Consider the following 20,235-nt stretch of genomic DNA (forward strand, 5'->3'; position numbering starts at 1 on the left):
TGTTGTGTTGCACAGACGGAGAGCCCCTGGAATGGCAAAGCGAGAGGGGGCTCCAGCCAACAGAACCGCCCCGTGAGGCGGCCTTGCACTGAGCTGCTGAAATACCTAACGGCCACTGATGACATCCTGCTCCACACCAAAGCCAGTGAAGCCAAGAGCACCTGGGGGGGTGCCAGTAGCAGGGACAAGAGTGGCTTGGGTCTTGGCGCGTCTTCCTCCTCCTCTTCGCCGTCCTCGTCGTCCACCTCCTCGTTCTCCTCCCTCTCCTCCACCTCGTCTTCCTCTTCCTCCACCGCCTCCAAGAAGAAGTCAGCTGTACCATCTCAACAGCAGCAGCAGCAGCAGCAGCCGCCGCAGCAGCATCACCAGCGAGGTGAGAGCCGGGCTGCAGGCGAGTGTAGTGTGGCTGGTGTTGGGGCTGGGAAGTGGCAGCGTTGCAGTCACGATGACGGGTTTGAGGAGTCGGAGGGTGCTTCTATCCCTGTCGGCCACAGAACCTCCACCTGCGGCCATGCCCGCCCCAAACTGGAGCACGGGCCGCCCAGTGAAGAAGGAAGGCCGCCAGGCGATGTGGGCCGCCTGGCCGCCGCTAGGTTTATTAGGTATATGCATTCTTATTCCCTCCCTCCCCGAGAGGTGAGTCACAGCTGTGAGCATTGCCGAGAGGCTGCGGGCGCCACTCAGGCTAGTGAGGGCTTTGGCAGGCAAGGCCGTAGTAACAGTAACGGTGCCAGCCGTGCACCGCATAGGCACATCACAGTGACTATTAAGAAAAGAGACGAGAAGCTGGGGCACCCCTTACTTAGCCAGCTGCTCACCTCCAAACCGAGGCCCGCTCGCTATCGAGCCCACTTACTCCCACCCAAGATCACCCCTTTACACAGCACTTTGAGCAAATCAGCAGGTAAGAGGTCTGAGCGCCCAGCCCAGGCTGTTTCTGAGGTGGAGGAGGAAGAGTTGGGAGGGACCACTGATTGTAAAAACCGGGCAGAGAGTCAGGTTGAAGAGTCTGACTCAGGACCCCTGTTGTCACCTCTCGCCTTCGACCTAGAGAGCTGGGTTAGCCAGCCAGACTCGGGGCTAGACTTGGGCTTTGGACTAGAGCTGGGGTGGCTAAACCATGGGGAGGATGTTGACCATGATGATGATGATGATGGTGTTGATGATGATGATGATGATGACCGTGTCACGGGCAGCCCTGCAGCGGTGCTCTCACAAGGCCCACCAAGCCCACTCTTCCCAGATACTAGAATTGCAGAGCCCGCCCCTCCCTGCATCATACAAGGGCAAGGGTACCCACACAGGCAGGCACTCAGCGAGCACCCCGACGACCAGGGCCACCCGTTGTTAGGTAATCATGACTGCATCCCCCCCACTGGCCTTATCTCTGCTCTCTCTTCTCCCTCTCCTGCTCTAACCACTTCCCAGTTTGACTTCACAACTAACCCCTATTCTAATACGAATCTAACAGTCATTCTGAGGGCATAAACAACAATGACAACAAACAGCCTGCTAGCCAATGCTTTTTGCTAGTCCCGGAGGCCTTCTTTCAAATTTAAATCCATTGCAATTTTTTCAAAAGGAGGGGGTGGGAAAAGGGGCGAGCCTTGTCTTGCTTCTGTGCGTCTGGTATTCATAAAGTCGACCCTTGAACCACCTTTGGCTGATTGAGCTGAGTGTGCTGAATATGTACATTGGGACTCACAGCCCGGGCGTTGCTCTTTAGCGTCGTGCTACTAAAGCCACGTTCCCTTAGCTGGAGCGCAAGTCGGCCAGAGCCTCGGGCAACTGCACAAGCTTCCTTGACTCTCCTTTCTTCCTTCTTTTTTCCCCTCCTCTGCTGTTGGTGCATGCGATTATGACTTTATTGTCCAGGGAGGGGCTCACCCACTGTCATGTGTCTTGTTTGTGGCATCGTCTCTCTGTGTCTTTATTCCATTTCGATCTATTTGTTGTCTTGAGCGGGGTATGTCTGTGTCTAGACACCTGTGAAATGCACACCATCACTCCATCCTGCCTCACAGAGTGAACAGTCTATCCTAAGAGAATAAATTGTTAAAACGGGGTCAATCTAAAAAGATATGCTTCGTGCAATAGTGTCCACAGAAAGACTTTCTAATGGGTGTTTTTTCTTAGTAATAATTGCATTTAACGAGCCAATTTGAGATTAATTGTTGCAGAATGTGGACCTGTTCTCTTCTGCCATGAGTGTTATACCTAGATCAATAATTACCCATGCTCCTTTGTGTTCTGCAGCCAAACCAACCACCTTGCCACTTCCTTTGACCCCAGAGTCTCCAAAGTAAGTGTGAGAAGTTTTTCCACATTATTCCAGGCAAAAAGCACCAACAAACTACAGAAAAAAAGCCAAAGCCAAAGAAAGCTATATAGACTAGAAACCAAATTGAGGCATTTTTTGTGACTCATTTCCATTTCTTAGATCACAAAAGCATTCAACGTCCCACCTTCACCCTGGAAGTAAATTGTTGCGCTTTTCTTTTTGTCTTCCAGTGACCACAAGGGATCACCATTTGAGAACAAAACCATTGAACGCACATTAAGTGTGGAGATTGCTGGAACCCCAGGTAAGCACGCGCTTCAGATTATTTCAGACACACGTAGTTGTTGTTTCGGTGGGATTTCTCGCCTCCCCGTTGGAGCTAATAACGGGTTAACTCTGGCTCCCACATCTCGATAGTTCCATCACAGTTCAGAGTTCAAGGTGAAGGCAAAGGAGAACATTTTTATGTCCCTGAGTATTGATTAGGCTTTCCAATCTCTTCAGGGGTTTATTAGCGAACCCCTCCCGTCCTTCACCACCTCCCCCTCCCCCTGTTACCAAAGAGTTAATATGCTTTTCCTCTGTCAGATCTTAATGCTCTCTGATGGACAGCTTACTTAGCCTGCACATCATAGGAAAATTGAAATGACAGTGTTACTGTTTTAATTGGTTTTGCAGTGTAATTCACTCGTGCCTTCCTTTCCCTCGATCCCGAGACATGCGGGCAATTAGATCACCTGACTTGGGCGCACTTTTCCAGTGCTAAGACCTGTATGCAAAGGACGCCGTTTTGTAAATGGAGTCAGTGCGAGGGTTCCTTACATTATTATTGACGCCATCCTTTCTGTGTTATTGCGTTATAATTAACTAAATCAGATGAAAGCTATAGGCGAAAGGTAATTATGGGAGAAAAGTGAAGAGAATGTCAGCGAACGCTGCAGAATTGGGGGTTATGTCTCTCTGTTCTTCTCTGTGCGAATGATGCCTGTAATTACCCCCCGTCTCCCTCAGATTAATCATCTAAGGTCAATAAAAACAAAATGGCTGTCCTTTAGTCTCTCACACTGTGTACTGGGCCCTTCAGGTATTCATTTACCAGCAAGGGAAATGCTCCTCATTCATACCTCATGTCTGCCCTCTGCACCGTCTGTGTAGCTCTCATGGGGGATGGAAATTTGCAGCACATCAGACCGCAAGAGGTCTCCGTCTGTCCCTCTGACCTTGGTCGCAGCGCTGTTTAACCCTTTTGTGTAGATAAGCTTTCGGGGTCAAAGGGGACGCCCGCTGAGACCTAAAGAAGGGAAAGAGCAGGGCTGCTTAAGCTCTGGGGCAATCAAGCACGGTTAATATTTCTTCCTGTTTTACTGCACGCGGGTGAGTCCATTGACCTGTGGCCAAAGCCGGGCGTCCGTTCTGTTCCGCCGCGTCCATTTTACAAGCGCGGTCGAATAAAGCCCTTCACCTGACTTCACCGTGCTGCGCAAATTCAGGATTGAATATTAGCAGGAAAGTCATTAGTCCAGAAAGCTCCAGGTTACTGAGCCCCCTTTGTAGGGATTAGCTTTTGTGTCATGCGTCGTATGAGGCAGATGGATATAGATCCCAGTAAGTTGAGGCGAATCCTTTTAGGCCTGGAGTTACACGGCCTTTGCAGATATTAGAGTAACATTCCACTACAGTAGAGATTACGGTGACGTTGCTGATAACCAGAGGGAAGTTATCCAGGTGGGCGGCTCCACGTCAGCAACTCACTGATGGAACTTTCCATGAATTGCTGCCAGTGAGGCATTATTTTATGCCTTTATGACAAGTTGTAGTAGTAATGGTTACTGTATCAGAGAGAGCTGCGTTTAATTATCAGCCGAGTCGTGCATATTTTGAGCCAATTGGTGTTGAATGCCAAATAATAGCAACATGTGTGACTGCTGGCTGCATGTTTTCATGACACTTCTCAGAGAGGTGCTGTGAAAGCTACAACAGGCAGCGCGGCCCCCTGGGATCTGACTGTTCTGGCCTAATCTCCACCAAGCTAATAGATTTACCCTGCGCTGCCGTGTTGTCTTTAATTACTGTATCTCATGACACTGGGGTGGTCTGTGTGTTGCTATTTGCATGGCTTACCGCCGGATCAACTCTTTAAGCGCGGAGTTGTTATTCGCTCTGAGGTCTCCTCTCAATTTACAGCTGGACGAGAAAAAAAAAAAGAAAAGAAAAGACGATAAAACCCTCCTCTTTCTTCTCTGTCTTGCTCGCCGGCTCCATCGTTTTCTCTCCGGTGGCTTCATGATTGGTGTTTGTGTCTGCGGATCATCCATCACTTGCAAGTTTGACTGAGAGGCACATATTTATCTAATTCTGATTTATTTCAGCCCCATCGCTAATGGCTCCTACTTTATGACCCCACGCGCACATTGTTTTGGACAGATGGTGCTTCATTGGTGAAACAGAAGTTCCTCAGGCATTGTGTAGCACCCCCTCTCCCTCTCTCCCTTCTCCTTTTCATAGCTCATTTCATTGGCATAGTGCATATATCAGTATGTCTATGCTGCATCACGATCAGAACTGAGGGAAGGAAGAGAAAGAGGGGAGAAAAGAGGGGGATGGAGGGGAGTGGGGGCTTGCAGACCTCCTTACAGACACATCCAGATAATAAGTAGGATGATAAGCCGTTGGATCAGGCATTCCAAACACAGCAAGTGGCTTCAGAAACTTGCATATTTATGTATCAGGCTCCCACACTCTCTTTGCCAAGCTGTCTTCCCCGTGCATACTCTAACACTGGATTTGATACTAATAGCTGTCATTTGGTGCAATTCACCAGCAAGGGAAGAATGATGTGCATTATAAGAAAGGCAAAGAAGAGGGGAGAGCGTAGGTGTTTCAAAGTGCCTGAGTTTGACTCCAGCGAGAGATGGTTAGTGACGAGTGTGTGTGTGTGTGTGTGTGTGTGTGGGCACATTTGTTCTGTGCGAGACAGAAGCGGGATAGGAAAGGAGACGGAAAGGGAGAAATAGAGATTGATCCGGGGAAGATGGCAGACAGGAAGAGAGAAAAAGCGAGAATGCGGGACTAAAGGAGGGGAGGAAAGCGAGAATGAGAGTAATGGCGGCGGCTGTTTGTGTGAGTGCATTAACAATGCCATAAAGTGGGCTCATCTCAGGACTTCCCATATAACTGCCATCTGTCTGGTTGTAAATCTGTAGGAGGCGGAGGGGGAAAGATGGGGCGGGGGTGGGTGGTGTGGGGGGGGTGGAAGGCACGAGCAGGAGGGACATGCCATCTGAGAAGACTGACAGCCCGTTCGCCATTACTTCCTGTGCTTCTCTGACATGGCAGACATCTCGCCATGGCAACATCACCAGGCATGATAACATGAATATTAAGAGTAGTGACATAGCTACCGAAAAGGGAGATGGTGCTGGATAATCCTGAAACGCGTGCGCCGTCATGTCGGTGATTTTTCTTTCAGGCCGATAAAAAAAAAAAAGGTCTTTGGTTTTATTCAGATGAATTGGCTGCTGTCCAGCGCAGACATTTATGTGAAGTAGGCAGAGATATGATACACGTACTTTAATTTTTTTCATCCGATGCATTAGGTTTGTCCTCTCCGAGGTTTTGTGCTGTGGTTTTTTTTTTTCTTCATGAAAAGGGATCTTTTCAAGGTCAGAGAGGAAGGGGACGGCAAGTCATCCGTATTACAGCACCACCATATTAAGTTACACCAAGCATTACATTAATCTGTCAAGATTGCAATAAAATAGAGATCAGGATTAGGCCAAGTGAAAGTGAATATTTTAATCAGGCATGTATCTGTGTCCACTGTCCATAAACTGACCTGGGAGTTTATAGATGAGTGAGGGACCGGTGGAGGGGGGGGGTATTTGGGGAGGTTTGCATTATGATTCCATTTTCATTTTATTGCCCCCACCTACCCCTCTGTCTTCTCCTTCCTCTGCAGGTCTGACACCACCTACCACGCCCCCACACAAAGCCAGTCAAGAGAATCCTTTCAAAGCATCGCTCAAAACCAAGTTGTCTTCATGTTCCTCCTCAGCCTTGGCATGCAAAAGAGCCAGGCTGAGCGAGTTGGGCCCCGGCGCTCTGGCCCCGGCCCCAGGTGCCTCAGGCGGGGGCCCCACAAGGAAGGGTCCCGAACAGACTGAGCTTTATGCCCAGCTGAGCAAAGCGTCCACCGCCCTCCCTTACTCCGTCACCCAACACACAGTGGGGGGTGGCCTTGAGGAGCATCGCAGCACTAGCAACAATAAGCGGGCGGCGCCCCGTGGCTACAGCGACCATGACTATTGCCAGGCTAGCGCTAAGAAGGACGGCGGCACAGCCACTGTTACCATGACTACAGCAGCGATGACGGCTACCTCAGGTGCCGCTGCTGCTCCCCTGCCTACTGCAGGCAAACAGGAGGACAGGCATGTCGAATGTAAGGACTCAGCCATGCCACCGTCCTCTTCATCATCTTCATCTTCTTGTTCTCCATTATCAGCTTCATCTGGTCTTTTGGCTAAGCAGCAGAATTTTGCCCCTGTGGATGGAGAAGCAGCCCAGGTCCAGGGGTTGGGGAAGCAGACCCTCACGCAAACCACCCAGATCCCATTACAAGAGGCCACTACCGACGGGGACCAACAGCACCCTTCTGCCACCTGCCGGAAGCTCCTGTGCGACAAGGAGATCAGAGCAGAACTCAACAAGCACTTTGGCCACCCCTTACAAGCCCTTTATAGCCAGGGTGGCCAGGAGAGAGAACCAGGCAGCAAACCAGATAAGGCTGCAGCCACTCAGTCCCTTGAGGCGGGAGAGGACAGCTACTACTACTACTACTCCCAGAGGCTGCCTGGCTCCAGCTACCTGCACCCAGGGTTCCTGCCCTTCCACGAAGAGCTCGAGCTGGGTGAGGGCCGCGAGAGTCGCTTCCTCTACCCGTGGGAGGGCACCCCTCTGGACCTACTCTTTTACTGCCCCCCATGCTCTCCCTCCTGTTCCCCACCATCCAGCTGCTCCCCTTCACGAGGCTCCGTCTCCCCACCTTCCTCCCTCCTCCTCTCGCCCAGCAGGCCTTTCTGCTGGACCAGCAGCGGGTCCCGCTCCCGTTCTCGCTCCCACTCCGGCTCCCGCAGCTCCTCCTCGCACTACCGGAGGCGCTCCCTCTCCAGCTCACCTGACAGGCGCCCCTCCTCCTGGTAAGTCACCTCTCACACACACACACAAACACACACCTCCCGCCCCTTTTGGCTGCGCCCCGGTTGCTCCCCACCCATGCAGTTTAAACAGGGCTCGGAGCTGGCAGGGGATCCAGCTTAGGAGTGTAAAAGAGGCCTGATCAGTCGTCAGAGCCGGTGTCAGACAGGATCGACCCTGGAGACTCTTAGCGTGGGTTCTTGACCCCCTGCTAGTCTTCGCCTTGCCGGCCTAAATACAGGATAGATTTGGCATGCCTTACACGGAGAGATTTAACAGGTGAAAGAGAGGTGGAATGGATTCTAACCAAATTGTCAGCAACTCACTAAATGCCGCCTATTAAAGCAGGTGGCACTTCAGGGGGGAAAAAAGCAGCGGCTAAATGGTGCGATCTCCATGAAACGACACGCAATGAACAAAAAAGAAAAAAACGGGACATGAAACGTGCCACAGGCGCTGGACTTTTGAACAGTATGAGTTTTAATCTCTAGGCAGGGAGTTTTATTTGAGTGTCTTCCTAACTCTCACCCCCCCTCTCCCTCCTCACCCGCTCCCTCGCATGCTCCTGTTTTTTGTTTGATGCCGGGGCTATTGTTTTAAGCGGCAGCTGTTGTTTTTACTGAGTGGCAAACCCTCCTCTTTTACATCCCCAGAGATGAAAGCCAAATCCAGGCTGTGGGAATGTAGTCTCAAAACCCCTCTCAAAAGAGACTCGTATCATCATAGCTCTGTGTGAGAACTACATTTCCCATGCTTCCCTTTGATCAGAGCCAAGGGATTTTCTGTTGGGTTCTTTTTTTTTTTTGGTGGAAGAACAGAGGGAAGCTGTAGTTACTGAGAAGGATGTGAGGAAATTCAGTTTGTCAGTAGTAGTTCATTGAGTACTCACAGTGTAGGACTCCACTGCAGTGACTCAGTCTGTTTGCCTGATTACTTAAAGGTCAGTTTACTCCACAGAGCCAATAGAATCGCTTCAGTCTGTTCGGGCCCTTGTTCTTTACTCTGCGCCAACTTGCTCACAAATTATACAGTAATAGTCTCAAGGCATTCGATCAGAATCTGACACTGACATGCTTTCGGAAAACGCTGGCTGGGGAGCGGAGTTTTGAAAGGAGCACAACGAGAGGCTGGTTACATTTTCATGCAAGAAAAGATAAACAGAATTTCAGCAAAGTAATTCTCAAAATCCCTCCTCTCCGCTTCGAGTTTCACCGCGTATGATCCTCGATCTTTTCCGAACTGGCATTCCTTTGCTTCTCTGAGCTTCCCAAACTTCTCTCCCTCCATAATTCAGGTCTTCCTTCTTCAGCAGCGCGTTAATAATTAAGCGTCAGAAGCTTAAGGTGTGCAGGGGTACAAGCTCTCCAGTCAGGCCGCTAGAGCTTACAGTATTGACCATTTCCTCATACAACATAGATGGCATGTGCATGTATATGCGAGCTCAGGTGCGTCCAAAAGTTCTGCAGAAAACCATGCACACTTTCTGTGGTCATGGGTTGCATTAGGACAAGGCTAGGGGGATACAGAATTATTTTATCTGGAATTAACCCAGTTTAGAACATCTAAATGGGTCTTGTGAATATCAAAGAAGTTAATTTGGTTCCCAAAGCAAGAACAAATTAACCAGGGTGTCACAAGTTTGCAGGAGGCAACAGTGTGTCAGCGGATTTTTTAAAAAACGCGTGAGATGAGCTGCATTCCCAGGTGTTGCCCGAAATAATATTTTGAACATTTTCTGTTTTTCCCACAGGTCTCGTCACAACACAGATTCAAGCACTATTCGTTCCAGGACTCACAAGAGCCCCCACCCTCAGTCTCGATCTCCTCTCAGCCGCAGGCCAAGGTGATTATTCTCAGTGAATTATTTAACCTCCAATTTTATATGTCATTAAGCTTTGTTTAGTAGGGTACTCCAGGTTAGGACGAGTGTTTATTCTCAGCGGCTGCCTGGCAAAAATTCAAAAGACCTTATTATGGTATGCATGCAAGGACGGCTGGAATACAGAAGTCGCTGCAGACAAATACAGTGAAAGTAACTTTTCCCTGTCAGCACTCAGAGATAGTTTGATCTTTCTGTGATTCCCTTTTCACATCAACTTTTTGTCTGTCCCATCCGCCTGCCCCCCCCCCCCCGACAAACATTCAGGGCAAACATGTTTAATTGATCATGCTTCATTGGACTGGTGACAAAAGAATCTTAAATCACACTGATGCACATGCATGCTTCACTCATGAGTTGACGCTCCCAGCTGTATAATGACGCTTATTCAACTTAGTGCCTCTGTAGTTTTCCATGAGCCACTGCAGAGGGGACCATTTCATATGCAGAGAAGTACTGACACAGTGCAGGAAGAGAGACGGAGAGAGGGGGAGACTGACACCATCTCAGCGCTCCGAGCTGATTTGGCACCCACGGGCCTAATGACACCCGACAAGCCCTAGAGTCGCTCATCAGTCGAAAACTTAACGGACACGTCTTGTGCTCGTCCGGGGTGGGGGAGAAAGTTGCACTTTCCTTCTTGATGAAGCCCTAACTAAGCAGAAAGTAATGACATGTGAAGTTGTGCTGACAGTTGCAGCTGCCTGGCTCCCCGACCGCGCTGCTCGCCGGCACTCCCGCGGGCCTACCCTGCGGTCTCCGTAATCATAGCGGTGGCGAAGAGACGTCTTATTAACATGTCTATTTCCTTTCCCTTGCAAACCCCCTTCTCAAGCCATCAGTGGCGAGAAAACTGCGGGCTCGGTCCTTGGTGAATACCGGCAATTGTTCTTCACAGGCGTCAACAGGAAGGGTGAATTTTAGAGGACGAGCTAGGACAGTCATGCGTATCCTTGCCTCCGCAGGTATGACAGCTACGAGGAGTACCAGCACGAGAGGCTGAAGAGGGAGGAGTACCGCCGGGACTACGAGAAGCGGGAGTTCGAAAGGGCCGAGCAGAGAGAGAGGCAAAGGCAAAAGGCAATAGTGAGTCAACTGACACAAACGCCATCTAATTTCCTCCATCCTCCTTTTTTTTCTCTCTCTGCTTGATAAGAGACTGCATGCAGTCACTGCTGTGGCATATGTACAGATTCCTGCAGAAACCTCCCACACACACACACACACACACACACACACATTGCTAAGGATGAGACAGCCTCCAGCCCAGTGCCATGTGCCACAGTGTCTCCCGACTGAAAGAATACATACAAAGTGAGTTCCTGAATGATTCAGGCGACAGGCCCTTCCTCTTTATCTCCGGGTTGTGTATTTTTAACGTCTCTGTCGTCTGGAAACACTGTCGACTCTTATTAATCACACCACAGGGGTAAAATGCTAAAATAGTGGAAAACAGAAACTAGGAGAGCGAGACGAGGAAAGGACAAAAAAAAAGGGGGGGGAAACGGCCACTGATTTTCTTTTCTGTATCTGTTTCAAAATTCAGCCCGATGCAGTGAATATCGCGTTTCTCCCATATCTCCGCTCTCCAAGTCTCAGTGTGAAAATACTCAGGTATCCAGCGGGGTAGCGCTGCTACCGCCCGTTGATAAAGCGCACATGAAAGGATGCAGTAATGCAAACCTGGCTTGGCATGCATACACTTCCAGAGATGGAAAGACAAACAATTACGAGCAGTCTAGCTCAAGCTGTCACACGAGGTTTGGGAGGCCAGGGATGTGAAAGCATCTCCTTCTGTCTGTCTGTCTGTCTCCCTCTCTCTCACTCTGTTTTTGCCTCATTCTCTCACTCACTCTCACACCCACACACACACTGACAGCCCTCAGGGTGCCATCAAGAAAAGGCCGCCTATTTATCAGTTGTCAGCAACTAAACCCCTAATTCAGCAAACACTTTTTTTTTGTCTCAAACAGTATGTAAGCATTAAAGAGAGTGGAAGAAGCATAAACACAGTAATCTGTAGTTAATTTGTATTTTTCTTGGCTACTTAATATGAGTCTAACGGGGCAAAGGTGAACTTTGAGTTTAGCACCAGGCAACTGATTTACATACATGTGAGTGCCACCCTCCACACGGCATTCAGCATTTCAGCGGGCCTCAGTGGACTTGCTCCAGTAATGGCAAGTAAATGAATGAATAAATAAATAATACTCGTGATACGCTATAGCCCCAGGCTTGTGCTGTATTATATGATTAGCAGATGCAATTAAATTACTCAAAAGCTGTAACTGCAGCCTGGTGCAGTTTGTTCCTAAATTATTCCACTATGACCCCCACGTCCTCTGAGGTTCAAGGAAATCCATGTTTTTTTGCCCTGTGGCTCGCTGCTGCTGCTCTTAATGCTCCCTGTCTCTCGGAAATGAATATCCTTCCAATATTAACAGGCCTCTCATTTGGATGTAGCGACCGTGCCGTGCTTGCTGCGCGTAGTGAGTTTGACGCCCAAGTCGGAAAGGAAAGAAACAGGCTTTTTCTGCCGCTGCGGCTGAGTCACCCCTCGGCTTTATTTTTAGACGCCGCAAAAGAAGAAGCAGCCCCAAACTTAAGACATGGCATCATTTGATAAAAATCACTCTGCCTCTGGTTGATGAGCTGCAGAGAGAAAAAGGAATTGTTGTGCCAAGGCAGACTGAGGGCACTCTATCTGCAACTCCATCAGATAACAGGAAGCGAGCTGAACCAATCACAGAGGGGAGCGCAGGCAGACAGAGAAGAGGGACAAAAAAACGGGGGCCTAAAGTCAGCTGCAGTATCCACAGGAGTGATCAAGACCAATTCATTAGGGCTCAGTGAAGAGAGAGAAGGGGAAAGGAAAAAACAGACTCCCCCTTTTAATCTCCTTCCTCCACTCTGTCTTTCCTATTAACGAGCAGGAGGAGAGACGGGTGGTGTACGTGGGGCGACTGAGGTCCGACTGCACCCGGACAGAGTTGAAGCGCCGCTTTGAAGTCTTTGGCGAAATTGAAGAATGTGCAGTGAACCTGAGGGACGATGGGTAAGGCCCCAGGACTTTCTGTGCATGTGTGTGCATCTGCATGGCGGCGCGGTTTCGGTGTAGCTCGACAGGAAACTGCTGTAACTGTTGAACTTAAAGCAAAGGAAAGTGTTGAAGGTCTAAGACAAAGACGGAGCTTTTGCAGTCTCAGAGCGTCTCCCGATCCATCTAGTTCCAGGCCCGTGGAGCCCCAAAGATACACTTTTATTGATTCTCTTTTGCATATAAATAGCGTGATCGTCATCTAAGACAAGGCTCCATGTTCAGTTATTATTACCCCACAGCACCACTCTGACGCATCGTTTTCTATTCTTGACCAGGGACAATTTTGGCTTCATCACGTACCGCTACACTTGTGACGCCTTTGCCGCCCTTGAGAACGGACACACCTTACGCAGGTCAAACGAGCCTCAGTTCGAGCTGTGCTTTGGCGGGCAAAAGCAGTTCTGCAAATCACATTACACAGACTTGGGTAAGTGCAGCTTTGTTGTTCTCTCCATCAGCCCCCTGCAGTCATGTGGTGTATTTGTGTAGCTGGGAGGACTGTCAGAGAAAAGGGGGAAAAAAATCAGACAGCGAAAAAAAAAAAAATGCTTGAGTGATGTTTCCAGATCAAAAAAGACCCATCTCTGCGCTTGCAACAATCCCTGCAGCCCTGAATGCGACCACGAGGCATTTGTGGCTCAAAAGGGCAAAGAGAGTTCAGGGGTCAGCCAGTGAACATGCCGAGAATAGAGCTCCATTTCCTCCGTGCTCCTAGCTGTAGTATCTTAAGGAAAACAAGGCTCCATTACTCATGCGGGCACGGGGCGCTCGTTTCTGCTTTGTCGAAATGAAACGCGCGACATTAGGCAGAAAGACGGCACTTAAAAGCATGTGCGCAGCTGCACGGGGGATGAGTCTTCATCTGCCGGTGGATGTACGTGCGTGGGTGTGGGAATCGCTTTTAAGAGCATGCAGAAGAGGAGGGAGGAGCGGCGATGAAATTACGGGGAGAAAGATGCGAGAGAAGGTGAAAACACGGAAGGCACGGGGGCAAGGTTAGGTCCCAGCAACCCCCTCCTACCTCTAGAGTGAGGTTCCATCTGTTGTGAGCTGTTGAGGCTCCGAAAGGAGGTGCAGCCTTGATGTGGCATGTAGAGGGAGGGCCCACTGTTGGAGCATACCCACAAGTCAGAGGTTTGTGGCAGCCTGCACTTTCGTATCTATAGTATCTAGTTATCTACCGCAAGTGATTCCTCAGAGTAAACATGCATGAATGTAGAGGATGTAAGTCCATAGCTTCTACCACCATCCATAAATCTCCGATATACATCTGGACTCACGCAGATGCAGCTGAAGGTTGAATGACGCATTCGATAAATAATGTAAGATATCAGTGAAATCAAGGCTTTTTCCTCTGGCATGATGCCCCACTTTTGACATGTGAGGAAAAAAACTGTTTTTTTTCCCCTCTCCTGTCAGTTGCAGTTGTTAGGCGGCGGTAATTGAGCAGCCATGTTGAAAGTTCAGCGAAAGGGGCCGCGTCATGTCGTGTTGCACAGCCACAGAATATCATCTCCTCCGTTTGACGATGACACATGTAAGATCGTTATTGACTCGAGGGGTGGACAATCAGGCCCTAAAATAATACCACCATGTTTTTAGGCCATTTCTGTGATAATGATGTGACAAGATATTGCAAAGCTGTGGCTGTTGAGCTCTCCTCTCCTCGAGGTGGTGAAATCGGTTCATTTTATTACACTCTTCTTGCGTTTCTTCCATATTACCATGGTTTGTTGTACTTCTGATCTTTTCCAAACCACCTCCACGATACAGAAGTCGCTCCTAACTCCTCCATCATGGAGCAGGTAGCAATGTTACTTTACCGTATGATTATTGCCATAATCATATGATTTTTTAAAAATCATGAGGGATCTGATATAGCACACCCCTACTTGACCCTTGGCCGTTTTTTCTCTGACATTTATTTACCAGCAAAATATGAGGTCACAGAGGTATAATGCACTGCGACATAAGGGTCAATGGGTCCCTACAGAGAAAAGGAGCACTTTCCTCCATAAATGCAGCGGTTACGATACATTTTCAAAGCACATGCTTGAAGCCATCAGCTTTTAAAGAGAGGACATGATGAGAAATTGACACACAGAGAAACAGTTGCTAATCCCAAAGCCTTGAGGATAGACATTATGCCGAGATTGGCTAATCAGTCTACTGAAATGGAAAGGCCTTCATTCGGCCGCCTCTTTGTCAGGAACAGACTATTTTGGTCGTCTCCGCACTGATAGCTGGGATAAAGCAATCGAGAGGAGGGGGAGACTCGCATAATAGTGTGGTATCCAAACCTCTCCCCGTCTTCTCAGTCTCACAGGCGCTCGCTCCTTCTTCTTCTTCTTCTTCTTCTTTTTTTTTTTGTGTTTTCGGAGACACTGTCCATTAGTTTTAAGTAGAGCACAGGGGTATTTTTCATCCCTCAAGGTGCACAGTGTGACACAATGCAGCCCTTGGCCACTGCATTAGATCACGACTGGCGTCTTCCAGCTGCCATGGTCATAGCCATTTCTCAAAGCTCTCCGAGTGTGCTGCTGGGCCCTTTGGGGGCCCCATTTGTGAAGCTGTCTGTCGGCAGAGATAAGATACTCTTTATGTATTATCGGATTGATCGGGAAAAATAGGACATAGGAGAGATGGATAGACAGGACATCTGTTGCCTCAGTGTAAAAGACAGGCACTTTTTTCCACGCTCACCTTTTGAATTCTCTGGTCGCAGGTTTTGTTTTGCACACGTGCAGTTATGGATCGATCGATTGCAGATCGGAAAACTCTCAAGCTCAACCACGTAGGAGATTAAAACGTGGCGGAGCAGTGAGGCCGTAAAGGCGGAATATACTTTGGATGTTTTCTGGGAAGGCTAAAGTGACCCTCTTGCTTTATGTGCATTTTCAAAGACGCCCCGCTCTGCTCAGAACTGACCGCAGTCCTTTGTTGCACCTTTCAGACTCCCATTCGGACGACTTTGATCCAGCCTCCACAAAAAGCAAGTATGACTCCATGGATTTTGACAGCTTGCTGAGGGAGGCCCAGCGCAGCCTGAGAAGGTAACCAGTTCAGTGGCACCTGCTGTTTGTCACAAAGAGGGACTTCTGATACCTCACTGTTGTTTCTCGCTCCTTTGATGACGAGACTACCAGAAGTTTTACACTCTATGTCATAGAGTATATAAGAATAAGTCTATAGACCTATATCAATATAAATGAATATATCAAAAATAAAGTTTACATGAACATAGCTGCTGAAGAGCTGGGAAGAGACAATGCATTCTGGGAAAGCCAGTGAACCCTCAGAACCCGGTGCACCGGTTTGGTGCGCCCTACTGCTGTACAACCACCGGTGAAAGAAGAAAAGAAAAACTTTGATTTTCTCCAAGCACTACAATGCCCACAATTCTTTGGGAGTGAAAACATGCAGCTTGTTCAGCCAGATTTGTTTTCTTTTGCTGTTGATTTTCCTTTCTTTTTGTTTTCCCTTCAAATCTGGTGTTTGGATCTAGTGTTACATTACACGCAAGAGTATAGGGAATTGTATCTTGGAGGTAAAATTCTCAAGGTAACATTGTTGTCTACATTTTAAGGAGAAATGTAGCCGTGTATTTACAAATACTATAAAAAGGAATATTTTTATTTTATGTACATATCGGATAAAGTTCTTTATTTGTTACAGCTATGCACTGTAAAATGCAGCCTTTTTTAAAGATGAGGAGAAAATTTCTTAATTCAGAATGTCGATCTGTAGTAATTACAATACTGTAAAACATATTGTACACCTACATGATGTTTAGAAGACATGATATGATTGTAAAAAAAAAAAGAAAAAAAAAGAGGTGTCCGATTGCTCATTTTGAGGGAGCATGTGAACAAACGTCCTTTTTTAAGTTATTTTGTCGGGGAAAAAAACAGTCAACCATGTAAAGTTTTATCTGTTTATAAAGTTTCTCAATCAGTGTTTTTGCTTATACAACCAGTGTAAAATGCATTTTTAACGTGTTTTTCATGATTGTAAAAAAAAGGTACCCCATTTTTTTATTAATTATTTCTGAAGCAATCAGTATATATATATATATATACATATATACAGTCTCTCTCTCTCTCTCTCCATATATATATATATATATATATACATATATATATAACGGTTTGATTTTATTGCTTTGTATGGTTCTCGTTTTGATTACCCTCAGTGAAAGAGAATACTGCATTCAGATCTTTTCAATCAGTACAAACGCATATTTATCTATTTATTTTAATATTTGAATCAAGAATATTTATGGGCTCCATTTCACATGGCGGACCTCATGAAATTTATTGACTGTATATGTTGTCCTTTGATTTGTGTTATTTAACTTACAATCACGAGACAGGGTGTACAATAAATGGTTCGGTGGGGATAATATTACCTTCTATGCCTTTCCAAAACAATCAGAACATTCAGCGAATCACTCCAGCCGTCAGCCCCCGCGTCATTTTACTGATTTCTGTCTCCTCGATCGGTCTCGATCTGCAGCATGTCGCCTTTGTTTTCCTTTCCGAACACACGAGCAGAACATGAAGCAATAAAATGATTTTGCAGGAATTTTGTTGTACCACTGTAAACACGTGCTGTCATCGCTCCACTCACGCTTGATTATGTGAATGCCAAACAAAAGTTTACAATTTCCTTTTCCTGAATTTTTTAAAGATCTTGTATTTGATGTACAATATATATATATACAATGATGATACTACTAATATTATTCACAATAATTACAAGATGATTAATAATAATAATAACAATGATAATAATATAAATGAAAGAAAAAACTATATAAAAAGCAATAAATTATTTTTCAGAGTTGTATTTTAGCTCCTATTGTTGTGTGATTTTTGGACTTGACCCATTACCCAGTCGCTGGTAGCTAGGATGACCCCATTCCAGGATCTTGGCATTTCATCACCGTAACATTACCCAGTGCGGTAAACACTTGATTGTCCCCGCTCCCACCTCCTGCTCTTCCCTTTAAGATGTAATTGAGTCTATGTGATTGTAATGCACGCATTACCTTGTGACATCTGTGCAAACGTGACTGACTCTTAACTTCACCCTGTGTGTAAAATGTGTCCAGTTGAAACTGTTTGTTGTGTAGTGCATGGCTATTACAGGATGACAGTCGGCAACGCATATACCACTTTGGATATCTGCCTCTCAGCTGTCTTAACTGGCAGATTTTAAATGACATTCTATAAGCCTAGAGAAAACTACTCAACAATGTATTCGCATGCCGCACCACTTTCACCACCCCGCCCCTCCGCCCACCCCCTCCAACTCACAGTCCAGATATCACAGCGCCGTCGACATGACATAAAAGGTAACCTTGCGGTTTCTGGTTCAATTAATATCCCGTTTCGAGCGCGAGCCAAGTAATGAGAGAACCGGCTTCCATCACAGGAAGGGAAAATCATTTGTATGAAAGCTTTGCTGATCACAGGCTTCCTTTCATAGAGTTTGACTGTGGAGACAAGAAACGGCTAATTTTTATGATGCAAAGAGGCATAAATTGGTCGAGGGACGGACTAAAAAAAACCCTTTACCTGTGTTTTAACATTGTTTTACTTTTTTGCTGTCTGTATAGCGTTTGGGTAATGGTGTCGTGTCCCATTTGATAGATGTGGCTTTAATCATTGTAATAAAAAAAAAAAAAGCTTTGTAAATTGCCTAGAGTAGCAATATATTATAACACCTTATGGTTCAAATTTCAACTGTGGCGGACTTTTTAATAATGTGACCTATTGAGGACTTTGCCACTGCTTAAACGTTTGTTGGGTAATCATGTTTCTTTTGGAAGGACAATATGTGTACGAGCAAATGTATGTATGTATGTATGTGTGTTTGTGATTTTAGGCAGGCGTGTGTGTGTGTTTCTGGAGGTGTGTGTGCGTGTTCGGGGGGAGGGGGGCCCGCTGTGGGTTGTTACCTGTTTGTGTCCTATCCACGTTGCCTTCTGCCAAGTCCTTACCAATGCCTTTGTGGTTCTACCTATTGTACGACTTTCTTGTGAATTTCATTTTTTATGTGCAATTCTCATCAGCCTCACCATGCCAATAAAGGGAAATGTGTTTGAAAAAAAAAAAAAGAAAAACTTCCTTTCTTTTAGTGGCTTCCCCATTATCTCCCTTTCCCTGTGATGAATGTCCCTTCATCAAGCACCGTTGTACCACTTTCAGTCAGCGCTGCGGAACGATTATGATTTGTGCTCTCTCTGATTACTATCAAGGAGACCACCTTGAAGTTTTTTTTTTTTAAGATTTAAAAGTTCGGAAAACAATGCACGCTGTAAATTCGCAATAAATTCATCACCCCTCCTCCCTGCGCTTATATATATCAAAGTGCCGAATGGGAGCTGACTGACGCAGGAGGAATGACACAAGCCCATCCTCAGCACATCTGCCTCTCTCTGAAGTTTCTCCCCTAATAAAGAAACTCAGCTTAATTCAGAGCAACTTCCCTCTTTGATATTCATATCACCTGGGAGAGAACACTGTAGTCTTTGTCTGTGTCCACAACTTGACTCCACACCATGAGTCTGCAAGTTAATTAAAAAGTTGGGGGGAACAATTTCATTAGCGCGATGGAGAGCTATAGTGAGTTGATGGTGTGCTTGATATTCAATGGGGCTTCATTATGATTGTAACAACCCCCTCTTATTCTTTAACACACACACCCACACACACACACGCACGCACACACACACATCTGAACCTGGGAGCTGGGATCACACTGGGAGCTTCCACCATGTCCTTCTTTTTACTGGTGCAAAGAGAAATATGGGAAGAATGTGCATTAAACTTTAAGGTTGGGGGTCTGATTGTGTTTTTTATTAAGGCCGCTGTTTAGCCCCGGAGAAGAGAGCGGCCGGCTTTCATTTCGGCTTGGCTGCCGCATTACAACGGGAGGTCTCCTTCTGCTTGCCCTTTCCACAGAATGAAACTGTCCCTGGAAATCTCTCCGCTCCCCGTCGGCTTTTTCTCTCCCACCTCTCTCTTTCCATCACGATAGGATGGCTTTTTTATCTGTTATGTGTCTTTTTTATTATTAACCAGCAGATAAGCAGCTATCTCTACTCCAGTTGGAAGTAAGTGGTAGCCTTGGAGATAATGGGGTTTGATGGGGCTGGGCTCTCTGTGGGACAAACACTGAGATGTTGCCGCTGAGTTGTGTAGCTCTGTATTTTATTTGGCATCTAGCTGCGGCTGCTGTGTCGGATGCTGTTGAAACCCTGAAAATGGCACTCACTATTCAGCCTTTGTTTCCAGCGGTGTGACAGGAATGTGTAAACGGCGAGCGTTTTGCGGCCGAAGCGGCCGAGAGAAACTCCGAAAGCGGTAACCCTGCACAATTTTGGCAGCGCTTTTATGAGGATCTCATCCTCCGACCGCCTGCCTCAGTGGCATGTAAGCAGGTTAGGGTGTGGAGAAAGCAGTCTCCGATAATAAGATTAGACTACCTGAGACTAGTTAATTAAAGCCTGTGGGGTGGAACATGAGCAATCCTACTGGTAATTTACCATCAAGAACTCCCTTTTTTTAAATGCTCAACATAGCACAAGCTATATCGAGAGCACAAATTTCCCTTCTGTATCAACAGAGAACAAGTGACATTGAAGCAGCAACATTTATCTTGATTCTATCGCAATAATTAAAGTTAGGTGACACTGATTATCTCTGACTACAAGGCTGGCAGGGAGAATAAAAACAAGATTATAGGGTGTCATAGACGCTGGATTAGGGAGCTGTT

At 46.9% G+C, this 20,235-nt stretch overlaps 1 protein-coding gene across 3 annotated transcripts in view; it reads left to right on the forward strand.

Moving 5' to 3' along the window:
* Window positions 1-16,310, forward strand: part of ppargc1a (peroxisome proliferator-activated receptor gamma, coactivator 1 alpha) — a 36,126-nt gene extending 19,816 nt beyond the window's left edge. For 2 of the 3 annotated variants that reach the window (XM_041964941.1, XM_041964942.1), the window contains exons 5-13: window positions 16-373; window positions 2,257-2,302; window positions 2,512-2,585; window positions 6,240-7,476; window positions 9,225-9,317; window positions 10,319-10,439; window positions 12,287-12,408; window positions 12,729-12,880; window positions 15,407-16,310. In XM_041964941.1, coding sequence (XP_041820875.1) covers window positions 16-373; window positions 2,257-2,302; window positions 2,512-2,585; window positions 6,240-7,476; window positions 9,225-9,317; window positions 10,319-10,439; window positions 12,287-12,408; window positions 12,729-12,880; window positions 15,407-15,510 — 2,307 coding nt within the window. In that variant the 3' untranslated portion in view covers window positions 15,511-16,310. Of the gene's footprint in view, window positions 1-15; window positions 1,352-2,256; window positions 2,303-2,511; window positions 2,586-6,239; window positions 7,477-9,224; window positions 9,318-10,318; window positions 10,440-12,286; window positions 12,409-12,728; window positions 12,881-15,406 lie in introns of all 3 variants that reach the window. The other variant, XM_041964940.1, reaches the window with a different exon arrangement.
* Window positions 16,311-20,235: the final 3,925 nt, after the last annotated feature.

This window comes from Chelmon rostratus, chromosome 23, assembly GCF_017976325.1.
Source record: "Chelmon rostratus isolate fCheRos1 chromosome 23, fCheRos1.pri, whole genome shotgun sequence".
Taxonomy (NCBI): Eukaryota; Metazoa; Chordata; class Actinopteri; order Chaetodontiformes; family Chaetodontidae; genus Chelmon; species Chelmon rostratus.